Source organism: Salvelinus alpinus, chromosome 15 (genome assembly GCF_045679555.1).
Source record: "Salvelinus alpinus chromosome 15, SLU_Salpinus.1, whole genome shotgun sequence".
In the NCBI taxonomy this organism is placed as follows: domain Eukaryota; kingdom Metazoa; phylum Chordata; class Actinopteri; order Salmoniformes; family Salmonidae; genus Salvelinus; species Salvelinus alpinus.
The window spans coordinates 25,661,521-25,687,492 of record NC_092100.1 but is presented as its reverse complement, the minus strand read 5'-3'; the positions used below and the strand labels follow the sequence as shown (position 1 = coordinate 25,687,492).

General features: G+C 44.5%; 2 protein-coding genes across 5 annotated transcripts in view; both read right to left on the bottom strand.

The window, feature by feature from the left end:
• The window catches only part of LOC139539794 (NEDD4-like E3 ubiquitin-protein ligase WWP2), a 55,013-nt gene extending 39,760 nt beyond the window's left edge, over nucleotides 1–15,253 (bottom strand). For all 3 annotated transcript variants that reach the window (XM_071343090.1, XM_071343092.1, XM_071343091.1), the window contains exon 1: nucleotides 15,143–15,253. The gene's annotated coding sequence lies outside the window, so the exon portion shown is untranslated. The remainder of the gene's footprint in view (nucleotides 1–15,142) is intronic.
• A 617-nt stretch (nucleotides 15,254–15,870) lies between these two features.
• Nucleotides 15,871–24,870, bottom strand: LOC139539800 (diacylglycerol O-acyltransferase 1-like). 2 transcript variants are annotated; one of them, XM_071343105.1, is made up of 4 exons: nucleotides 24,736–24,870; nucleotides 24,548–24,598; nucleotides 16,300–16,362; nucleotides 15,871–16,199 (listed from the first exon to the last, which is right to left on the bottom strand). In XM_071343105.1, the coding sequence occupies exons 1-4, from the start codon at nucleotides 24,763–24,765 to the stop codon at nucleotides 16,023–16,025; spliced, it is 321 nt and encodes a 106-aa protein (XP_071199206.1). In that variant the 5' UTR covers nucleotides 24,766–24,870; the 3' UTR covers nucleotides 15,871–16,022. The 2 variants fall into 2 exon arrangements, 1 of the variants encoding a protein (XP_071199206.1); XR_011668016.1 differs by lacking the exons at nucleotides 15,871–16,199; nucleotides 16,300–16,362 and adding exons at nucleotides 17,684–17,812; nucleotides 18,513–18,603 and having other exon boundaries at nucleotides 24,736–24,854.
• Nucleotides 24,871–25,972: the final 1,102 nt, after the last annotated feature.

Here is a 25,972-nt window from a genome sequence, read left to right as displayed (position 1 = left end):
ATCAGCTAGATGCAGGCAAGTGTGTGCAAGGCGGTATTGAATGTATTTATTTATTTAACTAGGCAAGTCAGTTAAGAACAAATTCTTATTTTACAATGACGGCCTACCCCGGCCAAACCCTCCCTTAACCCGGGCGATGCTGGGACAATTGTGCACCGCCCTATGGGACTACCAATCACGGCCGGTTGTGATACAGCGGGATCGAACCAGGGTCTGTAGTGATGCCTCTAGCACTGAGACGCAGTGCCTTAGACCGCAGTGGTGTCGCTGTCTGTCATGTCAAATATTTATCTTGACCTGTGTGCACCTATGTTGTCAACTTTCATTCATAGGCTAGGATGTCGCAACCCCATGATGGGTATAGGGAAAATATGAGTATCAAATCAAATTTTATTTGTCACATGCGCCTAATACAACAGGGAATAGGTTTTGTCGTGCCCTCTTCATGACTGTCTTCGTGTGTTAAGACTAGGGTTGCAAAGGTCGGAAACTTTCCGGTTAATTTCCTGCATTTTTCAGGAAATTTTCCATGGGAAGTTAAGCCCGGGTCTTTGGGGAATTTTGCTTAAATTCATCAAAGTTAGCTTATAACAGTGAAGCTTATTTGTGAAATATTTTGGTTAAACTATCCCCAATTCAATGGAATTGCAACCATCTGCATGCACAGTGCATTCTTTCATCACATGTACAGCTGATTCTCGAGATCTAATGAGATGCTATTGAGCCCACACTACTACACTGTCTGAGCCAAGGACTACAGGGTTTCTGGTAAGTTTTGATTACAATACTGGGTGGGGTGAATATATTTTACATGACATACATTATTTTTTGTTAACTAGTAAATAGTAGCCTACAGCAAAGTGTTTAAATCATTTCTAATTTGTTAACAATTTCTGCTAGTTAGTTTTTGCTACCATGTGGGTTTTAGCTTGCTTGAGCCTGCTAACTGAGGAGTGTTAATTCACCCGTTTCCATACATGTTTAATAAAAATAAAAATAAATCTTACAAAGGAGTTGTTTAATCTAACTGCACATGGAATTGTATGAGTTGTTTTTACTAATTTTTTACCTCATCTTTACAGGAAATTTCCAGGGCACTATCTGATGTGTGGAGACATTTCACTGCTGCTAATGTAGAAGGAAAAGCTGTGTACATTTGCAAATACTGTGCAAAATCATATGTGAAGAATGCAACAAAGATGCAGAATCATCTGGCCAAGTGCATAAAGTTCCCTCGGTACTCACAACAAGCAACCTCTGACAAAAGTCCCTTTACTTCTATTTGAGGTGAAAATGATGAATCAGACACCTTATCGATAGCAACAGCTCAAGGTCCTCCTGGAATCAGAAGTTTTTTTTTTACTCAATGGCGGAACATAGTCAGAGAAATGCTGATGAATGTCTTGCTCAAGCTGCATATGCAACTGGTTCACCTCTGATGCTCACAGGCAATGTGTATTGGAAGTAGAGGTCGACCGATTAATCGGAATGGCCGATTAATTAGGGCCGATTTCAAGTTTTCATAACAATCGGAAAATGGTATTTTTGGACACCAATTTGGCCGTTCTTTTTTCTTTTTTTTTTACACCTTTATTTAACTAGGCAAGTCAGTTAAGAACATATTCTTATTTTCAATGACGGCCCAGGAACGGTGGGTTAAGTGCCTTGTTCAGGGGCAGAATGACAGATTTTTACTTTGTCAGCTTGGGTATTCAATCGTGCAACCTTACAGTTAACTAGTCCAACGCTCTAACCACCTGCTTTACATTGCACTCCACGAGGAGCCTGCCTGTTACGCGAATGCAGTAAGAAGCCAAGGTAAGTTGCTAGCTAGCATTAAACTTATCTAATGAAAACAATCAATCAATCATAATCACTAGTTAACTACACATGGCTGATGATATTACTAGTTTATCTAACGTGTCCTGCGTTGCATATAATCGATGCGGTGCGCATTCGCGAAAAAGGACTGTCGTTGCTCCAACGTGTACCTAACCATAAACATCAATGCCTTTCTTAAAATCAATACACAAGTATATATTTTTAAACCTGCGTATTTAGTTAATATTGCCTGCTAACATGAATTTATTTTAACTGGGGGAAATGTGTCACTTCTCTTGCAACAGAGTCAGGGTATATGCAGCAGTTTGGGCCGCCTGGCTCGTTGCGAACTGTGTGAAGACCATTTCTTCCTAACAAAGACAGCCAACTTCGCCAAACGGGGGATGATTTAACAAAAGCGCATTTGCGAAAAAAGCACAATCGTTGCACGACTGTACCTAACCATAAACATCAATGCCTTTCTTAAAATCAATACACAGAAGTATATATTTCTAAACCTGCATATTTAGCTAAAAGAAATCTAGGTTAGCAGGCAATATTAACCAGGTGAAATTGTGTTACTTCTCTTGCGTTCATTCCACGCAGAGTCAGTGTATATGCAACAGTTTGGGCCGCCTGGCTCATTGCGAACTAATTTGCCAGAATTTTACGTAATTATGACATAACATTGAAGGTTGTGCAATGTAACAGGAATATTTAGACTTATGGATGCCACCTGTTAGATAAAATACGGAACGGTTCCGTTTTTCACTGAAAGAATAAACATTTTGTTTTCGAGATGATAGTTTCCGGATTCGACCATATTAATGACCTAAAGCTCGTATTTCTGTGTGTTACTTTGTTATAATTAAGTCTATGATTTAATAGAGCAGTCTGACTGAGCGATGGTAGGCACCAGCAGGCTCGTAAGTATTCATTCAAACAGCAATATTGTGCGTTTTGCCAGCAGCTCTTCGCAATGCTTCAAGCATTGCGCTGTTTATGACTTCAAGCCTATCAACTCCCGAGGTTAGGCTGGTGTAACCGATGTGAAATGGCTAGCTAGTTAGTGGGGTGCGCGCTAATAGCGTTTCAAACGTCACTCGCTCTGAGACTTGGAGTAGTTGTTCCCCTTGCTCTGCAAGGGCCGCGGCTTTTGTGGAGCAATGGGTAACGCTGCTTCGAGGGTGGCTGTTGTCAATGTGTTCCTGGTTCGAGCCCAGGTAGGTGCGAGGAGAGAGACGGAAGCTATACTGTTACACTGGCAATACTAAAGTGCCTATAAGAACATCCAATAGTCAAAGGTATATGAAATACAAATCGTATAGAGAGAAATAGTCCTATAATTCCTATAATAACTACAACCTAAAACTTCTTACCTGGGAATATTGAAGACTCATGTAAAAAGGAACCACCAGCTTTCATATGTTCTCATGTTCTAAGCAAGGAACTTAAACGTTAGCTTTCTTACATGGCACATATTGCACTTTTACTTTCTTCTCCAACACTTTGTTTTTGCATTATTTAAACCAAATTGAACATGTTTCATTGTTTATTTGAGGCTAAATTGATTTTATTGATGTATTATATTAAGTTAAAATAAAAGTGTTCATTGTTCATTCAGTAGTTGTAATTGTCATTATTACAAATAAATACATATTTATTTTTATTTTTTAAATCGGCCAATTAATCGGTATCGGCTTTTTTTGGTCCTCCAATAATCGGTATCGGCTTTGAAAAATCATAATCGGTCACCCTCTAATTGGAGATTTCTGAATGTTCTTCGCCCAGCATACACCCTTCCAACCAGACATACTTTATCTACTAATTTGCTGGATGCAGAGTTCAACAGAGTTCAAGTGAAGGTCAAGCAAATCATAGAGAAAGCAGACTGTATTACAATCATCTCTGATGGGTGGTTGAATGTTCATGGGCAAGGAATAATTAACTACATCATCGCCACCCCTCAACCAGTATTCTAAAAGAGCACGGACACAAGGGACAACAGACACACCGGTCTCTACATTGCAGATGAGCTGAGTCATCAATGACCTTGGACCACAGAAGATGTTTGCACTGGTGACAGACAATTCTGCAAACATGAAGGCTGCTTGGTCTAAAGTGGAGGCGTTCTACCCTCACATCACACCCATTGTCTGTGCTGCTCATGCATTGAATCTGCTCCTCAAGGACATCATGGCACTGAAAACAATGGATACACTCTACAAGAGAGCCAAGGAAATGGTTATCAAGTTATAGCAGCAACCTACATCACCAAGCAAAGTGAGAAGAATAAGAGCACCACATTGAAGCTGCCCAGCAACACCCGTTGGGATGGTGTGTCATCATGTTTGACAGTCTCCTGGAAGGGAAGGAGTCTCTCCAAGAAATGGCCATATCAGTCTGCCAATATGGACAGCCCCATCAAGAGGATCCTCCTGGATGATGGATTTCTGGAGAGTGGTAAGCAGCCTGAAACATATAGCAATAGCCATTGCACGGATTGCGTGAGACAATGCCATCCTGTCTGATGTTCAGACTCTGCTTGCAGATGTAAGAGAAGAAATCCGTACTGCCCTGCCCACTTCACTGTTGCTCCAAGCAGAGGAAACTGCAGTTCTGAAATACATAAAAAAGCGTGAAGACTTCTGCCTGAAGCTCATACACGCCGCAGCGTACATGTTGGACCCCAAGTATGCTGGCAAGAGCATCCTGTCTGTTGCAGAGATCAACAAGGCCTATGGTGTCATCACTACCATGTCTCGCCACCTTGGCCTGGATGACGGGAAGGTTCTTGGCAGTCTGGCGAAGTACACTTCCAAGTAAGGGCTTTGGGATGGAGATGCAATATGGCAGTCGTGCCAACATATCTCATCAGCCACCTGGTGGAAGGGACTTTGTGGATCTGTGGCTCTTTCCCCTGTTGCCTTCATCATCCTCCAAATCTCACCAACATCAGCCGCCTCAGAGCGCAAAATGTCCTTGTTTGGGAACACACACACCAAAGCACGCAACAGGCTGACCAATACAAGGGTTGAAAAATTGGTGGCCATCCGGGCAAATTTGAAGCTTTTTGAGCCTGACAATAAGCCATCCTCAACAAGGTTGGAAAGTGACAGTGAAGATGAGGCCTCAGAGTCTGATGTTCAAGAAGTGGACATTTAGGAGGTCCAGGGAGAAGACATGGACGCCTGAGAGGAAGACAACCAAAGCTTTAGCTTCTAGACTATCATTTTACAGATTCTGGGAGATCGATGGATCATTGGGGATGATTCAATATTCCCTTTCTTTTGTTGTTCAGTGAAATCATCCCATATGAAGAGTCAACTAATTAAGTTCAATTTGTAACTAAATAGTTTTTTATTTCTATTGGAAGGATTTAATTATTTGCAATTATGTCTACTTATGATTTTTAAATTTAACCTTTATTTACAGTTGAAGTCAGAAGTTTACATACACCTTAGCCAACTACATTTAAACTCATTTTTTCACAATTCCTGACATTTAAATCCTAGTGAAAATTCCCTGTCTTAGGTCAGTTAGGATCACCACTTTATTTTAAGAATGTGAAATGTCAGAATAATAGTAGAGAGAATGATTTATTTCAGCTTTTATTTCTTTCATCACATTCCCAGTGGGTCAGAAGTTTACATACACTCAATTAGTATTTGGTAGCATTGCCTTTAAATTGTTTAACTTGGGTCAAATGTTTTGGGTTGCCTTCAAAAAGTTTCCCACAATAAGTTGGGTGAATTTTGGCCCATTCCTCCTGACAGAGCTGGTGTAACTGAGTCAGGTTTGTAGGTCTCCTTGCTCGCACACGCTTTAACAGTTCTGTCCACAAATTTACTATGGGATTGAGGTCAGGGATTTGTGATGGCCACTCCAATACATTGTGGTAGCAATCGGAATTTTGGATGAAAAGCGTGCCCAAATTAAACTGCCTGCTACTCAGGCCCAGAAGTTAGGATATGCATATAATTAGTAGATTTGGATAGAAAACTCTAAAGTTTCCAAAACTGTTAAAATAACGTCTGTGAGTATAACAGAACTGATATGGCAGGCGAAAACTTGAGGAAAATGCAACCAGGAAGTACTATTATTTTGAAAGGCTGTTTTTCCATTGAAAGCCTATCCACCGTACAAAGACTTAGGACCCAGTTCACGATATCTATGGCTTCCTCGACATGTGGCCAGTCTTTAGGCATTGTTTCAGGCGTTTACTCTGAAAAATGAGGGAGATACAGCACTTTCAATGAGAGGCCAGTGGAAATGTCAAGACATGAGTCCTGCACGTGATCAGGAACGCGCCTTTCTTGTTTCTCCTTTTCTATTGACGAAGCTTTGGTCCGTTTGAAATTTTATTGATTATTTATAACAAAAACAACCTGAGGATTGATTTTAAACATCGTTTGACATGTTTTTACTAACCTTTATTGTACTTTTTTTAACTTTTCGTCTTGATGTTGAGAGCGCGCATTGTGCCTTTGGATTTCTGAACTAAACGCACCAACAAAATGGAAGTATTTGGACATAAAGATTAACTTTATTGAACAAAACAAACATTTGTTGTCTAATATGGAGACCTGAGAGTGCCATCAGATGAAGATCATCAAAGGTAAGTGATTAATTTTATCGCTATTTCTGACTTTTGTGACACCTCTCCTTGGTTGGAAAATGGCTATATGGTTTTCTGTCGCTAGGCGCTGACCTAACATAATCGCATGGTGTGCTTTCGTAGTAAAGCCTTTTTGAAATCGGACACAGCGGTTGCATTAAGGAGAAGTTTATCATTAATCGTATGTTAAACACTTGTATCTTAGATCAATGTTTACGATGAGTATTTCTGTAATTTGATGTGGCTCTCTGCACTTTCACCGGATGTTTGTTTGAGACAATGCATTTCTGAACATAACGCGCCAATTTCAAATGATGTTTTTGGACATAAAGATGAACTTTATCGAACAAAACACACATTTATTGTCTAACATGGCGTCCTGGGAGTGCCATCTGATGAAGATCAAAGGTTAGTGATTAATTTAATCGCTATTTCTGACCTTTGTGAGCCCTCTTCTTGGCTGGAAAATGGCTGTATGGTTTTCTGTGACTAGGCGCTGACCTAACATAATCGCATGGTGTGCTTTCGTAGTAAAGCCTTTTTGAAATCGGACACTGTGGTTGGATTTACAAGAAGTTTATCTTTAAAATGGTGTATAATACTTGTATGTTTGAGGAATTTGATTTATGGGATTTCTGTTGTTTTGAATTTGGCGTCCTGTCACTGGCTGTTATCGAGGTGGGACCAGAGAGGTTAAGCCGTTTTGCCACAACTTTGGAAGTATGCTTGGGGTCATTGTCCATTTGAAAGACCCATTTGCGACCAAGCTTTAACTTCCTGGCTGATGTCTTGAGATTTTGCTTCAATATATCCACATAATTTTCCATCCTCATGATGCCATCTATTTTGTGAAGTGCACCAGTCCCTCCTGCAGCAAAGCACCCCCACAACATGATGCTGCCACCCCCGTGCTTCACGGATGGGAGGTGTTCTTCGGCCCCCTTTTTCCTCCAAACATAAATGGTCATTATGGCCAAACAGTTCTATTTTTGTTTCATCAGACCAGAGGACATTTCTCCAAATAGTACAACTTTGTCCCCATGTGCAGTTGCAAACCATAGTCTGGCTTTTGTATGGCAGTCTTGGAGCAGTGGCTTCTTCCTTGCTGAGCGGCCTTTCAGGTTATGTCGATATAGGACTTGTTTTACTGTGGATATACACTGCTCAAAAAAATAAAGGGAACACTAAAATAACACATCCTAGATCTGAATGAATGAAATATTCTTATTAAATACTTTTTTCTTTACATAGTTGAATGTGCTGACAACAAAATCACACAAAAATTATCAATGGAAATCAAATTTATCAACCCATGGATGTCTGGATTTGGAGTCACACTCAAAACTAAAGTGGAAAACCACACTACAGGCTGATCCAACTTTGATGTAATGTCCTTAAAACAAGTCAAAATGAGGCTCAGTAGTGTGTGTGGCCTCCACGTGCCTGTATGACCTCCCTACAACGCCTGGGCATGCTCCTGATGAGGTGGCGGATGGTCTCCTGAGGCATCTCCTCCCAGACCTGGACTTAAGCATCCGCCAACTCCTGGACAGTCTGTGGTGCAACGTGGCGTTGGTGGATGGAGCGAGACATGATGTCCCAGATGTGCTCAATTGGATTCAGGTCTGGGGAACGGGCGGGCCAGTCCATAGCATCAATGCCTTCCTCTTGCAGGAACTGCTGACACACTCCAGCCACATGAGGTCTAGCATTGTCTTGCATTAGGAGGAACCCAGGGCCAACCGCACCAGCATATGGTCTCACAAGGGGTCTGAGGATCTCATCTCGGTACCTAATGGCAGTCAGGCTACCTCTGGCGAGCACATGGAGGGCTGTGCGGCCCCCCAAAGAAATGCCACCCCACACCATGACTGACCCACCGCCAAACCGGTCATGCTGGAGGATGTTGCAGGCAGCAGAACATTCTCCACGGCGTCTCCAGACTCTGTCACGTGTGCTCAGTGTTAACCTGCTTTCATCTGTGAAGAGCACAGGGCGCCAGTGGCGAATTTGCCACTCTTGGTGTTCTCTGGCAAATGCCAAACGTCCTGCACGGTGTTGGGCTGTAAGCACAACCCCCACCTGTGGACGTCGGGCCCTCATACCACCCTCATGGAGTCTGTTTCTGACCGTTTGAGCAGACACATGCACATTTGTGGCCTGCTGGAGGTCATTTTGCAGGGCTCTGACAGTGCTCCTCCTGCTCAAAGGCGGAGGTAGCGGTCCTGCTGCTGGGTTGTTGCCCTCCTACGGCCACCTCCACGTCTCCTGATGTACTGGCCTGTCTCCTGGTAGCGCCTCCATGCTCTGGACACTACGCTGACAGACACAGCAAACCTTCTTGCCACAGCTTGCATTGATGTGCCATCCTGGATGAGCTGCACTACCTGAGCCACTTGTGTGGGTTGTAGACTCCGTCTCATGCTACCACTAGAGTGAAAGCACCGCCAGCATTTAAAAGTGACCAAAACATCAGCCAGGAAGCATAGGAACTGAGAAGTGGTCTGTGGTCACCACCTGCAGAACCACTCCTTTATTGGGGGTGTCTTGCTAATTGCCTATAATTTCCACCTGTTGTCTATTCCATTTGCACAACAGCATGTGAAATGTATTGTCAATCAGTGTTGCTTCCTAAGTGGACAGTTTGATTTCACAGAAGTGTGATTGACTTGGAGTTACATTGTGTTGTTTAAGTGTTCCCTTTGTAGATACTTTGTACCTGTTTCCTCCAGCATCTTCACAAGGTCCTTGTTGTTCTGGGATTGATTTGCACTTTTCGCACCAAAGTACATTCATCTCTAGGAGACAGAACGCGTCTCCTTCCTGGTCGGTATGACGGCTGCATGGTCCCATGCTATTTATACTTGCGTACTATTGTTTGTACAGATGAACGTGGAACGTGGAAATTGCTCCCAAGGATGAACAAGACTTGTGGAGGTCTTGGCTGATTTCTTTTGATTTTCCCATGATGTCAAGCAAAGAGGCACTGGGTTTGAAGGTAGGCCTTGAAATACATCCACAGGTACACCTCCAATTGACTCAAATGATGTCAATTAGCCTATCAAAAGCTTATAGAGCCATGACATTTTCTGGAATTTTCCAAGCTGTTTAAAGGCACAGTCAACTTAGTGTATGTAAACTTCTGACCCACTGGAATTGTGATACAATGAATTATAAGTGAAATAATCTGTCTGTAAACAATTGTTGGAAAAATGTATTGTGTCATGCACAAAGTAGATGTCCTAACCGATTATCCAAAACTATAGTTTGTTAACAAGAAATTTGTGCAGTGGTTGAAAAACAAGTTTTAATGACTCCAACCTAAGTGTATATAAACTTCCGACTTCAACTGTAACTAGGCAAGTCAGTTAAGAACAAATTCTTATTTAAAATGACGGCCTTGGAACAGTGTGTTAACTGCCTTGTTCAGGGGCAGAACGGACTTTTACCTTGTCAGCTCGGGGGATTCGATCTAGTAACATTTCGGTTACTGGCTCAACGCTATAACCACTAGGCTACCTTCCACCCCCCAAAAGGTAAAAGGTTTGTTTGTCTCTCCATATTATATGGTAAATATATCCAATGCGGAAAACATCTACATTTAAATGGTATTAATATTAATTTGCATATATTTCCGTTAATTCCCACAGAAAGCTTCCACCTCCCCAAAATTTACAAACCTAGTTTGGACCATGATAGTTTGGTGGTGATTTGGACACCAAGGAACTTGAAGCTCTCAACCTGCTCCACTACAGCCCCGTTGATGAGAATGGGGGCGTGCTCGGTCCTCCTTTTCCTGCAGTCCACAATCATCTCCTTTGTCTTGATCACGTTGAGGGAGAGGTTGTTGTCCTGGCACCACACGGCCAGGTCTCTGACCGTCTCGTCGGTAATCAGGCCTACCATGGTTGTGTCATCGGCAAACTTAATGATGGTGTTGGAGTCGTGCCTGGCCATGGAGTCATGAGTGAACAGGGAGTACAGGAGGGGACTAAGCAGGTACCCCTGAGGGGCCACCGTGTTGAGGATTAGCGTGGCAGATGTGTTGTTACCTACCCTCACCACCTGGGGTGGCCCATCAGGAAGTCCAGGATCCAGTTGCAGAGGGAGGTATTTAGTCCCAGGGTCCTTAGCTTAGTGATGAGCTTTGAGGGCACTATGGTGTTGAACGCTGAGCTGTAGTCAAGGAATGGCATTCTCGCATAGGTGTTCCTTTTCTCCAGGTGGGAAAGGGCAGTGTTGAGTGCAATAGAGATTGCATCATCTGTGGATCTCTTAGGGCAGTATGCAAATTGGAGTGGGTCTAGGGTTTCTGGGATAATAGTGTTGATGTGAGGCATGACCAGCCTTTCAAAGCATTTCATGGCTACAGACGTGAGTGCTATGGGTCAGTAGTCATTTAGGCAGGTTATCTTAGTGTTTTTGGGCACAGGCACTATGGTGGTCTTCTTAAAAAATGTTGGTATTACAGACTCAGGCAGGGAGAGGTTGAAAATGTCAGTGAAGACAATTGCCAGTTGGTCAGGGCATGCTCGCAGTACACATACTCCGTCTGGTCCTGCGAATGTTGACCTGTTTAAAGGTCTTACTCACATCGGCTGCGGAGAGCGTGATCACACTGTTGTCCGGAACAGCTGGTGCATAGCGGGATTTCTTATAAGCTTCCGGGTTAGAGTCCCGCTCCTTGAAAGAGGCAGCTCTACCCTTTAGCTCAGTGCGGATGTTGCCTGTAATCCATGACTTCTGGTTGGGGTATGTACAAACAGTCACTGTGGGGACGACGTCATCGATGCACTTATTGATAAAGCTAGTGACTGATGTGGTGTACACCTCAATGCCATCGGAAGAATCGCGGAACATATTCCAGTCTGTGATAGCAAAACAGTTCTGTAGTTTAGCATCTGCTTCATCTGATCACTGTTTCATTGACCGAGTCACTGTTGCTTCCTGCTTTCATTTTAGCTTGTAAGCAGGAATCAGGAGGATATAATTATGGTCAGATTTGCCAAATGGAGGGAGAGCTTTGTACGCATCTCTGTGTGTGGAGTAAAGGTGGTCTAGATATTTTTCCCCTCTGGTTGCACATTTAACATGCTGGTGGAAATGTGGTAAAAAGGATTTAAGTTTCCCTGCATTAAAGTCCTCGGCCACTAGGAGTGCCGCCTCTGGATGAGGGTTTTCCTGTTTGCTTATGGCAGTATACAGCTCATTGAGTGCAATCTTAGTGCCAGCATTGGTCTGTGGTGGAATGTAGATAGCTACGAAAAATACAGATGAAAACTCTCTAGGTAGATAGTGTGGTCTACTGCTTATCATGAGATACTCTACCTCAGGCGAGCAAAACCTTGAGACTTCCTTAGATATCGTTCACAAGCTGTTGTTTACAAATATACATAGACCGCCACCCCTTGTCTTAGCAGAGGCTGCTGTTCTGTCCTGCCGATACAGTGTAAAACCCGCCAGCTGTATGTTGTTCATGTTGTCGTTCAGCCACGACTCGGTGAAACATAAGATATTACTGTTTTTAATGTCCTGTTTGTAGTTTAATCTTGCTCGTAGGTCATCAATTTTATTTTCCAATGATTGCATGTTTGCCAACAGAACGGACGGCAGTGGGGGTTTACTCGCTCGCCTATGGATTCTCAGAAGGCAACCTGACCTCCGCCTCCTTTTTCTCCATCTTCTCTTCACGCAAATAACGGGGATTTGGGCCTGTTCCCGGGAAAGCAGTATGTCCTTCACGTTGGACTCTGAAATAGCTTCTGGACTTTAAAGGAAAAAGCTTCTACCAGTTTGTGGTGAGTAATCGCTGTTCTGATGTCCAGAAGCTATTTTCGGTCATAAGAGATGGTAGCAGCAACACTATGTACAAAATAAGTTCAAAAATAAGTTACAAACAATGCAAAAAAAACTACCAAATAACACATTTGGTTAGGAGCACGTAAAACGTCAGCCATCCTCTCCGGCACCATTCTACATGTAGTAGCGTAAACCTAGAAATGTTACATTGAACTGGGTGCTTTCACACAGGTTTGGCTCCGGAGTTAATTAAGCAATTAACATCCCATCATGCTTAGGGTCATGTATAAACATTTTTAATGTTTACTACCATGGCTTTGCCCTCATAGAATGACAATGTTTCCATCCACAGGGCACGAGTGGTCACTGAATGGTTTGATGAGCATGAAAACTATGTCAAACATATGCCATGGCCATCTCAGTCTCCAGCTCCCAACCCAATTGAACACTTATCAGAATGACTTTGTTGAAAGTTGTAAAAGTAAAATGCACAAGGTGCAATTTCGAAATTGGGTAGTGTGTCATCAGTTTTCCTCATCATGTCAGTCATTGCATACTTTAGAGAGCTATTTATAACTTGTCAGAAATGCCCAGATCAATTAGCCCATGTCAGATCTTTTTTTTAGCTAGATTTATTAGTCCATAGATTTTATAGTAAGGTTCAAGTCACTCAAATATCACATGAATACACATTAGACATGGCAAACTTATTGAATTGCAATAAAATGAGCTTTAAAACAGCAACATTTTCTCTGCACCCAATGACAAAATGTGCAGAATTGCAGGAAACAAGCTTTAAACCTGCAACATTTTCTCTCTGCCAATAAGAGGGGTGTGAACAGTTTGTGTCATGAACAGTGCTTGTGCCCATAGAAATAGACGAGGCACACGCGTGAGGCATGGGTGAAAATGTTAGGGAACCCCTGCACTATGAGATAGTCATAGGAGACAGTCGTAGCTTGAATAGTTTAGTCATATCTGGGTGTTATCACGTCCTACAATACACCTTTTCGGTCCAGCATAAACGTTACCCCAAAAACAAACCGTTAACTAGCCATCAGATCTGACCCACTTGCTCCTCGGCGTACACATCACTGACAAACTGAAATGGTACACCCACAGACAGTATTGTGAAGAAGGCTGAAGATATTTGGCTTGGCACATAAAAAACACTCAAACTTTCACAGATGCACAATTGAGAGCATCCTGTCGGGCTGTATCACCGCCTGGTACGGCAACTGCACCGCCCGCAACCGCAGGGCTCTCCAGATGGTGGCGGCAAACTACCTGCCCTACAGGACATCTTCAGCACCCAATGTCACACAAAGGCCAAAAAGATCAAATGATAACAATCCCCCGAGCCACTGCCTGTTCACCCAGCTATCATCCAGAAAGCGAGGTCAGTACAGGTCCATCAAAGCTGGAACCGAGAGACTGAAAAACAGCTTCTATCTCAAGGTCATCAGACTGTTAAATAGCCATCACTAGCGCCTTACATGCTGACCAGACCGGACACGTCGCATGCGCGACCGTCGCAAAATACATTTTGAAATCCATGTTATTCAATTATTGTGCCAACGAGCATCTGCGACGCCAAGGGCTAAAATAGAAGTTGTTCCTATTTCTGACGCAGATCGCACTGAAAGTCCTGCCTCTCCCATCTCCTCATTGGTTTATAGAAGCAGGTACTCACGTGCCATCTCCTCATTGGTTATACCCACGTGGGTGATTGAAAGACGAACTTTGTTGCCAGTTGTCGTGGTAATACAATGAAAGTTTAGATGCATCACCATATAAGTTCAAAGATGAAAAAGCCTGGAAGGAGGAGAGATGACTAGAAACGATTCGGTTGACCGTTTTATGTGTGGATTAATTGTCGGAGTAGAGGTCCTTGTGCATTTCAGGTAAAATAACAACTCAATGTTTATAACCCATGACAAATTAGCTAGCAACAGCAAGCTAGCTAAATAGGACAAATTAACATTAGCTAGCAAGTGCAAGCTAGCTAGCTAAATTGCCATACATGTTTAATGCTTTTAGACCTGTCCCCAAATGAATGTCATTGGTTCAGAGTTTGTTTTGATATTTTAACCTGCGTGTCGTGATCGCGTTTGGTGTGGGGGGGCAAAATAAATGTATGCACGATAGCGCACGAGTGCAGTCAGTTTGGGTTCCGTGTTAGAGGCTGCTGCCCTATATACATAGACTTGAAATCACTGGCCTCTTTAATAATGGAACACTAGTCACATTAATAATGTTTGCATAACTAACCTCATATGTATATACTGTATTCTACTGTATTTTAGTCTATGCCGCTCCGACATTGCTCATCCAAATATTTATATATTCTTAATTCCATTACTTTAGATGTGTGTATTGTTGTTAGGTATTACTGCACTGTTGGAGCTAGAAACACAAGCATTTCGCTACGCCCGCAATAACATCTGCTAAACACGTGTATGTGACCAATGAAAATTGAGTTGACAATTTTTTTCATTGGTAAACGAACGGAGTGACTATCTTCATTTATCCACCATCTTTGGTGTGATCCCAACAAAAGGGAACCTAAACATTTACTGCGTGTAAGATGCACAGGGTGAGACATCGCATTTGCTGATAACTACTAGCTTAATGTACATCGATTAACTGTACACATCAACAACTCAAATTGGCTCATTGCCTCCATATTTAAATACCCTGCGCACAAAAACAAAACACGGAAGATGGTGAGCTAACGTTATAGCTCCTAGCTAGTTAACAGCTTTGTGTGGGCATAAGGACATGACAGCCACCTTTTCTCGTAAAGGTAGTTAGATAAATGTGTACTATTGAAGAAATGTTTTCTACAACCCTGTTTTACTTGACATTGCTGGCAACGTATTTCGTTTATTTTCTCATAAATACCTTTTTCAGCTGTGGTCCTCTGGTACCGCTAGCTGGTTAACTTTCATTTCCGCCTACCTCAATGACGGGGTCACGTGATTCACAGTAAAAGACTAGCGCAATGAATTGTGGTTCACAACATGCAAATACAGTTACGGTCATTTGACCGCTATAATAAACCAAAGATAACAATGCATGTTTATTTAAAAGTACATTTGCCCCCCTTTATCGGCAAACCTATATGTGACAAAAAGGAGAACACGTACTGGAAAGATAATCACAAATACACAAACTATCTGAAAAAAAGTCAAAACAATATATACATACAATAGAAATTGTCTTCCTAGAAAGTTCTGACAGTTTATGAAATCTCGGTAAGAGGGCAAGCACATCACAACTATCACATTTCTTATAGCTTTATAAGCTTGCCAAAGTATCAAGTACAATTCAGCTATATAGTGTACTTCACTCCGTTCACACTGTGTGTGAATTCAACATGGTGTGGTTGCCCAGTAAAGAATTAACAGCACAATTCAATTGGAAGCTATACTGTATAATTCATTCTGTGCTTGAACTCAACACGGTGTGGTTTCCCAATAGTTTTCACCAGGCAGTTAGTTACCAGTAGTCTGAAAAAAGTTGGCTATGATCCATAAACCTACAGTAAACGTTGGGTGACTTGTGAACAGTGAATAAGCAGCCCTATCTTTCATGTGTGATTGAGTCACATAATGACAGGACACAGGCTCCAAAGATTCAAATTCAAAATAATTATGAATAGTTGTGGGGTAGATTAAGGCTGTGATGACTCCCTACAAATGGACGAATGCTAAACTGGACAGTAGTCTTTCAAAGATATCAAAAAGTGCTGGAGCCATCCAAAGTCAGTATAAGTGAGTGATCATGACAAACAGTCAGCAGCGGACAGTCCAGGAGGACATTGGCCATGGTGACTCATGTAGTGGTCGTGGAAATAGATAATCACAGCCAGAGAAGGACCCAGTAGCTCGCACAGCCACACCAGCCAACTGCCATAGTTACCCCTGAAATAGTGTCCAAGGTAAACATCTACCAGAAGCTGGGGCAGGGAAAGAGAAGGGTGTGTTATTATGCATGAACACATAGAACACATAGACCTATACTGTATGGTAGTTCAGTCACTCACCTCAGTCACTCACCTCAAAGAGCATCATGATGAAGATCCCTAGACGACAGTTGTGCAAGGGCAGAGCAATGACATACTGGCACAACAAAACAAACAAAATGTTTATACATAAATCAAATCAAAAACATACACAGATGTTATTGCGGTTGTAGCGAAATGCTTGTGTTCCTAGCTCCAGCAGTTGAGTAATATCTAACAATTCACAATAATACACACAGATCTAAAAGTAAAATAATGGAATTAGGAAATATATAAATATTAGGACGAGCAATGTCGAAGTCTGGAGTATAAATATATATATGTGCTGGAATTTATAGACATTAAAGACATTATGGACAGGAAGTGGATAGGATATTTAGTATATCTGTAGAATACATAGGATAGGATAGTATATACAGCAATAGTTAAATAGGATGACATTGACTAGAATACAGTATACATATGAAATTAGTAAATCAATAAGTAAACATTATTAGTGACCACTGACCAGTGTTCCATTATTAAAGTGACCAGTGATTTTATGTCTATGTACATAGGGCAGCAGCCTCAAGGTGCAGGTTTGAGTAACCGGGTGGTAGCCGGCTAGTGACAGTGTATAAGTTCAGGGCAGGGTACTGGGTGGAGGCCGGCTAGTGATGACTATTTAACAGTCTGATGGCCTTGAGATAGAAGCTGTTTTTCAGTCTCTTGGTCCCAGCTTTGATGCACTTGATGCACCTGTACTGACCTCACCTTCTGGATGATAGTGGGGTGAACAGGCCGTGCCGCGGGTGGTTGATGTCCTTGATGATCTTTTTGTCCTTCCTGTGACATTGGGTGCTGTAGGTGTCCTGGAGAGCAGGCAGTGTACCCCCGGTGATGCGTTGGGCAGACGACACCACCCTCTCTAGAGCCCTGCGGTTGTGGGTGGTGAAGTTGCCGTATCAGGCAGTGATACAACCTGACAGGATGCTCTTCATGGTGCATCTGTAAAAGTTTGTGAGGGTCTTAGGGGCCAAGCTGAATTTCTTCAGCCTCTTGAGGTTGAAGAGGCGCTGTTGCGCCTTCTTCACTACACTATCTGTGTGGATGGACCATTTCAGAATGTCAGTGATGTGTACGCAGAGGAACTTGAAGATTTTCACCTTCTCCACTGCGGCCCTGTCGATGTGGTTGTGGGGGTGCTCCCTCTGCTGTTTCCTGAAGTCCACGATCAGCTCCTTCATTTTATTGATGTTGAGAGACATGTTATTTTCCTGGCATCACTCCGCCAGGGCCCTCATCTTCTCCCTGTAGGCTGTCTCGTCATTGTTGGTAATCAGGCCTACTACCGTTGTGTCGTCTGCAAACTTGATAATTGAGTTGGAGGTGTGCTCGGTCACGCAGTCATGGTTGAACAGGGAGTTCAAGAGGGGGCTGAGCACACATACTTGTGGGGCCCCTGTGTTGAGGATCACAGTTATTCAATCACAGTACAAACACATTCATTTAATACATAAACATATCACCTGCTGCACGATTACCACCATCATTTGAGTAAAGACCACCTGAAAGAAGAGGCAAAAATTAAGAGGGTGGATAATAGTGTGGCCCTCATCTCACCATTTTTACCAGCCTCTCACAAAGGACGTTGATTTGGACCCTGTGGGTCAAGGGGAAGTCTCACTGGTAGCATAGAGTGGGTGCCAGGAGGAAGAAGTAAAGGTCTGACACAGAGCACAGTCAATATCATTAACTGTCTATGTGTTCTTTGTCTACAACTAGAAATTGTGTACGCCAAGAAAGAAGAATTGTTCTCACCTTTAATATTTAGGTGTTCTATGTGTTCGTTTGTTTCATGTAATATACACTTGTCAGTCCCTGGAAAACGTATATATTTTTTTTTAACTAGGCAAGTCAGTTAAGAATAAATTCTTATTTACAATGACGGCCTACCCCAGCCAAACCCTAACCCGGACGACACTGGGCCAATTGTGCGCCACCCTATGGGACTTGCAATCACGTCTGGTTGTGATACAGCCTGGAATCAAACAAGGTTCTGTAGTGATGCCTCTAGCACTGAGATGCAGTGCCTTAGACCGCTGCACCACTTGGGAGCAGAATACAGATGTTTACCACAACAAGAATACAAACTTTGCGTTTTTTGTTTTTTATGTGTTATTTCTTACATTATTAGCCCAGAAATGTTTTTGTGTTATTACATACAGACAAAAATAACTTTTGGATATCAGAGCGGCGGTAACTCACCAGCATTACCAGCATTACGACCAGGAATACAACTTTCCCGAACTGGATCTTTTGTTCAAACCCCCCAGGGCAATTGAACTGATTCCAGAGGCTGATCCAAAACACCGCCGGTGGAGAAGAGGTATTCAGAGTGAACATTACTCATCTCATATGTATATACTGTATTCTATTCTACTGTATTTTAATCTATGCTGCACCGACAATGCTCTTCCAAATATTTATATATTCTTAATTCCATTTCCTTTACATTTGTGTGTATTTTATTGTTTGTATTGTGTGTATTGTTGTGAACGTTTTAGATATTACTTGTTTGATATTACTGCAGTGTTGGAGCTAGAAACACAAGCATTTCGCGACACCCACAATAACATCTGCTAAACATGTCTATGTGACCAATAAAATGTGATTTAATTTCATTTGAACAAGAGAATAATTCTCTTCACCCTCCACTACCCACAATCAGTGGTAACAGCATCAAACCAACCATCAGTAACTACTGCACCCACTAACACTAGAAAGTAAAAAACAAACTGGTTCGAACAGATATCCCTGGATATGAAACCGACCCCCTGACGACACCAACTTTATTGAACACACAGTGTAAAAATTCACAGTGCAGGGTGGGAAAAGTATGTGAACCCTTGGATTTAATAACTGGTTGACCCTCTTTTGGCAGCAATAAACTCAACCAAACGTTTTCTGTAGTTGAGGATCAGACCTGCACAACGGTCAGGAGGAATTTTGGACCATTCCTCTTGTGGTATCCCTGGAGGTCTACCCTGGGGGTGGTAATAGAGGGGAGGTACGTGAGGCGACATTAGCTCCCTCTGCTGGGAATACGGGAGCTGGGCACCTCGACACGGACAGCTCTAAGTGGAGGTAATTAGAGGAAAGTGCCAACCAGCCGTGGAGACCAAATAAAAGGAGCACGGTGGCACACCGCGAGAGAGAACGGGGAGAGACCGAAACCAAGCCACAGTAGAGAAGAAGGACCGAGCCAAACCTAATTGATTTTCTTTGTTAGTAAAGTTGTTTTTGCGGACTAAAGCCTCCCTGTCTCTGTGTCAATCTCTGCACGCTCAACCCAACAGCCCACGGTTTACCACATATGGTGGAGAATGCGGGCATCTCAGTAGCTTTGGGTGCCGTGGGGTCGAGCGTACGGAGATTACCATGGAGGAGCTGGTGGCTCAGTTCATCCTCAGCCAGCAGAAGCAACAGGCTCTCCAGGAGCAAGCACTGGAGGAGCAGCACCAACAAAATCGCAGACTGGTGGTGGAGGTAGCCCAGTTGAAGGTTGGGAGGGCTCAGGAGTCTGGCCCGAATCAGTTCCCGGTTCAATTAAGGGAGATAGATGACGTGGAGTCGTTTTTGTGCACCTACGAGAGGAACGGCCCAGAGGGAAGTATGGACCCAGCCCAAGTGGGCCAGCCTGTTGGCACCCTACCTCTCTGGGAAGGCCTACTTTGATTTGAACACTGACCAGGCCGCAAATTATGAGGGACTCAAACGGGAGATACTGAGCCGTTATGGGTTCAATCTCGCACGCCGTGCACAGCTGGTCCACGACTGGGCCTTTTACCCCACCCTTTTCCCCCGTGCTCAGATGAGCGACCTGGTGCACCTGACCAAGGGCTGGCTACTGACGGAAGTACTGTCCCTCCCGATGCTACAAGCTCGTCCTGGATGAATGCCTTCGGGCCCAGCCATACGAGATGAAGAAGACGGTGAGCATGCAGAACCCCCAGAGCCTGGAGGAATTTCTGACCGCGATAGAAATTCACCAGAACAGCCAGGACCTGCTGAGGGGCTCGAGCGGAGAGAGGAGACGTGGCGAGGGGGACGAACAACACAGAGAGGTGAGGGGCTGAAGGGGGGCACGGACGAAACCAGCCGAGGCTGTGAAGCAGGAGGGTGACCCAAACATACGTCGGCGGCTGCTGGACCCAGATCAGAGACGTTGCTAGGAGTGTGTGGAGCTGTCCCGGCCGAGAGGAGGCCATGCCCTCCGCATTCCCCAGCTCTGGGGTAACCTGGATGGCGAGTTACGTCACCTCCTGTTGAGCACACACCGAGACGGCCCCTCCGATGGTTCCTGTACGAATCGTTGGCATCGACACCAGCGCTCTGCTGGACTCCGGCAGCATGGTGAACCTGGCCCACCCGCAGTGGCTCTCACGAGAGGGGAAGGAGGAACCGGGGGACGAGCAGGTGACAGTGTCCTGTGTACACGGGAACACGAAGAGGTACCCAACGGTGCCAGTGAGGATAACCACCCCAAGGGGGAAGTGCCAGATGCGCGTGGGAGCTGTTCCTAACCTACCCGTGTCCATTCTCCTCGGTCGAGACTGCCCTCTCTTCCAGGCCCTGTGGAGGAGGGACCTGGAGAGGCAAGCATGGAAGAAAAGGAAAAAGGACGGTGGCCTGTGCAACCCAACCCACGCCACGAGAGGTGTCCACTGGGCCCTAGTCGGACCCGGAGGAGGGAGACAACCCCGCTCCGGCAAGCGAGCCACCATGTGAGGAAGACCTCAGGCTCCCCTTTATGGAGGTGGAGGCCCTAGACGGACCTCCTGGCACCGGAATCCTCACGGGTCAGTTCGGGATGGCCCAGTTAGAAGACCCCAATCTCCAGAGCGCTAGGGGCCAGGTGATTGTGGTGGATGGCGTACTGTTACCTGGGATAAGTGATTGGCGCTACCCCCACTTCGCAATCAAGCATAATTTATTGTATCAGGTAGTAAAGCATAGTAGGGAGACAAAAGACTTGTTACTCATACCCAGCCAGTATGTTAGGACTGTGTTGCAGCTTGGCCACACTCACCTGCTTGGGGCACACCTGGGGATGGAGAAAACCAGGGAGCGGATCTGGAACCGGTTCCACTGGCCCGGAGTCAAGCGTGCCGTGGAGGACTACTGCCGTAGTTGTCCGGAGTGCCAGATCACAGCTCCGAGGGTGCATTATCAAAACCCTTTGGTTCCTTTGCCCATTCTAGGAGTGCCATTCGAGCGGGTGGCCACAGCAGGGCCCACCCTCGGTCGAAGTTGCAATGGGGGAACACCTCAGCCCGACCCAACGACAAGAGCTCAGAGTTGGTCCAGCGGAAGACGTCCATGTTCTCCGAGGTGCCAGGGCGCACGGATCTCGTGGAACATCATATCCACACCCGTCCAGGACAAAAAGTGCGTAAATGGCCATGCCGGATACCAAAAGCCCGGAGGGTGGCGGTCCAGCGGGAAGTGGCGACAATGCTAGAAATGGGGGTACTCACAGGAGGAGGAGGAGTCACACAGTGAGTGGTCTAGCCCCATAGTGCTGGTTCCGAAACCGGACGGAACCTTCCACTTCTGTAATGACTTCCGGGGCCTGAACAAGGTCCGTAAGTTCGATGCCTACCCCATGCCCCGGGTGGACGAACTGATCGACCGCTTGGGGATGGCGAGATACGTCAGCACCTTGGACCTGACGAAGGGGTACTGGCAGGTGCCACTGGCAGCGGCCTCCTGGGAGAAGCCTTCCTTCTCCACCCAGGGGGGGCTATACCACTACCGGGTTCTGCCTTTCGGGCTCCACGGGGCACCAGCGACCTTTCAGCGAATCATGGACCGCGTCCTGCGGCCGCACGGTGAGTACACCGCTGCTTTTCTGGACGACATAATTGTGCAGTGACAGTTGGGAGTCGCATCTTTGTAGGTTACAGGCCATGGTGGATGCGCTAAGGGATGCAGGTCTGACCGCGAACCCCCACAAGTGCAAGCTGGGCTACGCCGAGGTGGAGTACCTGGGCTATCAGGTCGGGAGGGGAAATGTGAAACCCAAGAAAAGAAAATCGCTGCCATTAGGGGATGGCCGGTAACCTAGAACCAAGAGTCAGGTGAAGTCATTCCTGGGGTTAGCAGGGTACTACAGTAGATTTGTACCTAAACTTTGCCGCAATAGCTTCTCCCCTCACAGACTTAACGAAGGCACGACCACCCCAGACGGTGCGATGGACGGAGGACACAGAGGCCCTGAAGGATGCGCTATGTTCACACCCGGTACTCGTCACCCCGGACTTCTCAAAAAACCTCCTGGTCCAGACAGATGCGTCTGACACAGGGGTAGGGGCCGTTTTGTCCCAAGAGCAAGATGGCGAGGAGCACTCCATCATGTATGTCAGCAGGAAACTCCTCCTGAGGGAGAAGAAATACTCCATTGTTGAGAAGGAGTGCCTCGCCGTGAAGTGGGCACAAGTATTACCACCTCGGGAGGAAGTTCACCCTGATCACTGACCATGCCCCCCTTGTGTGGATGACAAGAGGAAAGGACACGAATGACCGTGTCACCCGCTGGTTCCTGTCCTTACAGTGATTCTCTTTCTGTCATCCACAGTTCTAGGGGCCAGCACGGCAATGCGGACGCCCTATCCCGGAGGGATGCAAACCTAGCCCTTAGCCCTGACTGGGAGGGAGGCATGCTAAGGGGGGGGGGGGGGTATCCACCCTGGGGGATGGTAATAGAGGGGCGGTACGTGGGGCGACGTTTGCTTCTTCTGCTGGGAATACGGGAGCTGGGCACCCCGACACGGACAGCTCTAAGTGGAGGTAATTAGAGGAAAGTGCCAACCAGCCATGGAGGCTAAATAAAAGGAGCACGGTGGCATCCGCGATAGATAACGGGGAGAGACCGACACCAAGCCACGGTAGAGAAGGACCGAGCCAAACTTAAGTGATTTTCTTTTATGTTTATTTACTGTGTTTAATAAAGTTGTTTTTGCAGACTAAAGCCTGCCTGTCTCTGTGTCAATCTCTGCATGCTCAACCCAACACCCCACGGTTTACCACACTCTTTACAAAACTGTTTCAGTTCAGCAATATTCTTTGGATGTCTGGTGTGAACTGCTTTCTTGAGGTCATGCCACAGCATCTCAATCGGATTGAGGTCAGGACTCTGACTGGGCCACTCCAGTAGGCATATCATCTTCTGTTGAAGCCATTCTGTTGTTGATTTACTTCTGTGTTTTGGGTCGTTGTCCTGTTGCATCACCCAACTTCTGTTGAACTTCAATTGGCGGACAGATAGCCTAACATTCTCCTGCAAAATGTCTTGATAAACTTGAATAAATTTTTCTGTCAACTCAACTGTAGTTTCATCTGTCCACAGAATATTTTGCCAGTAGCGCTGTGGAACATCCAGGTGCACTTTTGCAAACTTCAGACTTGCAGCAATGTTTTTTTTTGGACAGCAGTGGGTTCTTCCGTGGTGTCCTCCCATGAAAACCATTCTTTAGTGTTTTACGTATCGTAGACTTGTCAACAGAGATGTCAGCATGTTCCAGAGATTTCTGTAAGTCTTTAGCTAACACTCTAGGATACTTAACCTCATTGAGCATTCCGCGCCGTGCTCTTGCAGTCCTCTTTGCAGGATGGCCACTCCTAGGGAGAGTAGCAACAGTGCTGAACTTTCTCAATTTATAGACAATTTGTCTTACCGTGGACTGATGAACATCAAGGCTTTTAGAGATACTTTTGTAACCCTTCCAGCTTTATGCAAGTCAACAATTCTTAAGTCTTCTGAGATCTCTAATTTTTTCCAACCTACACTGAATGTTTAAATGATGTATTCAATATAGACAAGAAAAATACAATTTGTGTGTTATTAGTTTAAGCACACTACTTGTCTATTGTTGTGACTAAGATGAAGATCAGATACATTTTATGACTAATCTATGCAGAAATCCAGGTAATTCCAAAGGGTTCACATACTTTTTCTTGTCACTGTATATCTGATATATAGCAACTGAGCCATAACCTGGAATTTTAAGTGCAGGTCAATATCTGTGCAGATCATATTTGTGGTATTTAACTGTTGATTTTGAAGAATCATATAGAATGGTGACAGCAGGAAAAAGTGTCAGTTATCCCAAGTGCCCCAGGTGTAAACAGCACCATGCACTGGGGGACACTGTTCCCTAGAATCAACACATCAACCTTTGTGAGACAGTTCACATAGCTGAGCCTCTCCTATTTGAAAAGCCGGGGTAGACTTGTCTCACCTTATCCAGACACCTCAAGTAGCAGAGCAGCAATTGCAAACATATTGGCAGCTGCAAGGGTGAGAGAAGCATGAAGGATGAGTGAGTTTATTACTCATATTCATGAACAGTATATTCCTTGTGCAGTTGGTTGAGGTAGAGTACTGTTTATCAAAGCTGACAATAGTTCAGGGATGACAAAGCCTCACCCAGTATGAGGTAGACAGATGGCCAGTCATAATTGTCCTCCATAAGGTGTTCCAAGATCTTCCTCAAATCAATTAAGAAGCCATGGCTGTTCAAAAGAGGTCAGAGAAAAAATAAAACACATGAATTGCAAATTGTGTGTGTGTCATGTACTCACTGTATAAAGTTATCCAGGAACAGGTGAGCATGGGTCGGGATCTGAGGGGAAAAACCCAAACAAAATACACTATTGGTCTCTTCTCTTTCCCTGCATAGCTCATTTAGTATCCAGAGAGAATGTCTCACCAGAAGGATAATGATCCAGTTGAATATCTCTCTATAGTTTGTGAAGTCAACATGCTATTGTGACAAAATGAAGCCTACATGTTATTCTGTCAATAACACTGGGATCATGGGAAGATCTGGAGACTTATAGGTATACTTTTAATATTAATGTGTACCAGAACATGTCAATGTCTGGATGTGGTTCAATGGGAGGATCAGAGCCGGAACTGCCATAGTACTGGCATGTGTCTTCCTCTTCAAGTGAAGAATAGGAGTAGACACAGGCCTCAGTTTCTGCTGCAGACATCTCAGCCTCTGTGTTGATTGTGTCACAGCACATGAGACCAAATTCAAAAGTAAAATCAAGATATCCACATCAACTTCTATCTGGGGAAAAAAGCAGTTTGTCTTGTTGGAACTTGCAAGCATTGCTATAATCTTCATCAATGTTAAAATTACTTGAAAAAAATAGTGAACTTCACTGTCTGTGAAGCAATTTGCATAGTGATTATTAGGCTACTATATATTATTTGCCCTTGAGACACCACTACCCTGTCGATTACATGAGGCATTCATTCAATGAACGCAATATTGTTCCTCACTGTCTCTGTCGCAACATTGTTGCTTTATTCATGAGTGATATCATGAAAATAACCATGTGTATGTATTAATAGGGTAGTCGGTTCTGACATCAATTGCCTGGAATTGATTATCTTTCTGCAAATCATTTGAACATGAATAGCATTTCAACATGAATATCACACATTTTTCTGCATGTTCACGATGCACGCACCTTCCCGTGCAAGGGAGAAACTCAATTGAATACTTCTCGCTTTCTCTCGCGTCCACTGCTTCTCAAACGCCATTGGATGAGAAAGGCAGAGCGCCCTCCCCTCTGACCTTCTCCTCCAATGGGGTTTCAGAAAGAGGCGAGGAGAACGCAATTGAGATTATCCCCAAAATATCAACGCTCCG

Excerpts from the sequence above, each read along its gene's own strand:
- LOC139539800 (XM_071343105.1), bottom strand. The coding sequence starts at position 24,765 with ATGACTGGCCATCTGTCTACCTCATACTGG. Across the intron at positions 24,599-24,735 it reads ATCTGTCTACCTCATACTGG|CTGCCAATATGTTTGCAATT; the intron begins GTGAGGCTTTGT and ends TCACCCTTGCAG. Across the intron at positions 16,200-16,299 it reads TCATCATGATGCTCTTTGAG|CTTCTGGTAGATGTTTACCT; the intron begins GTGAGTGACTGA and ends TCCCTGCCCCAG.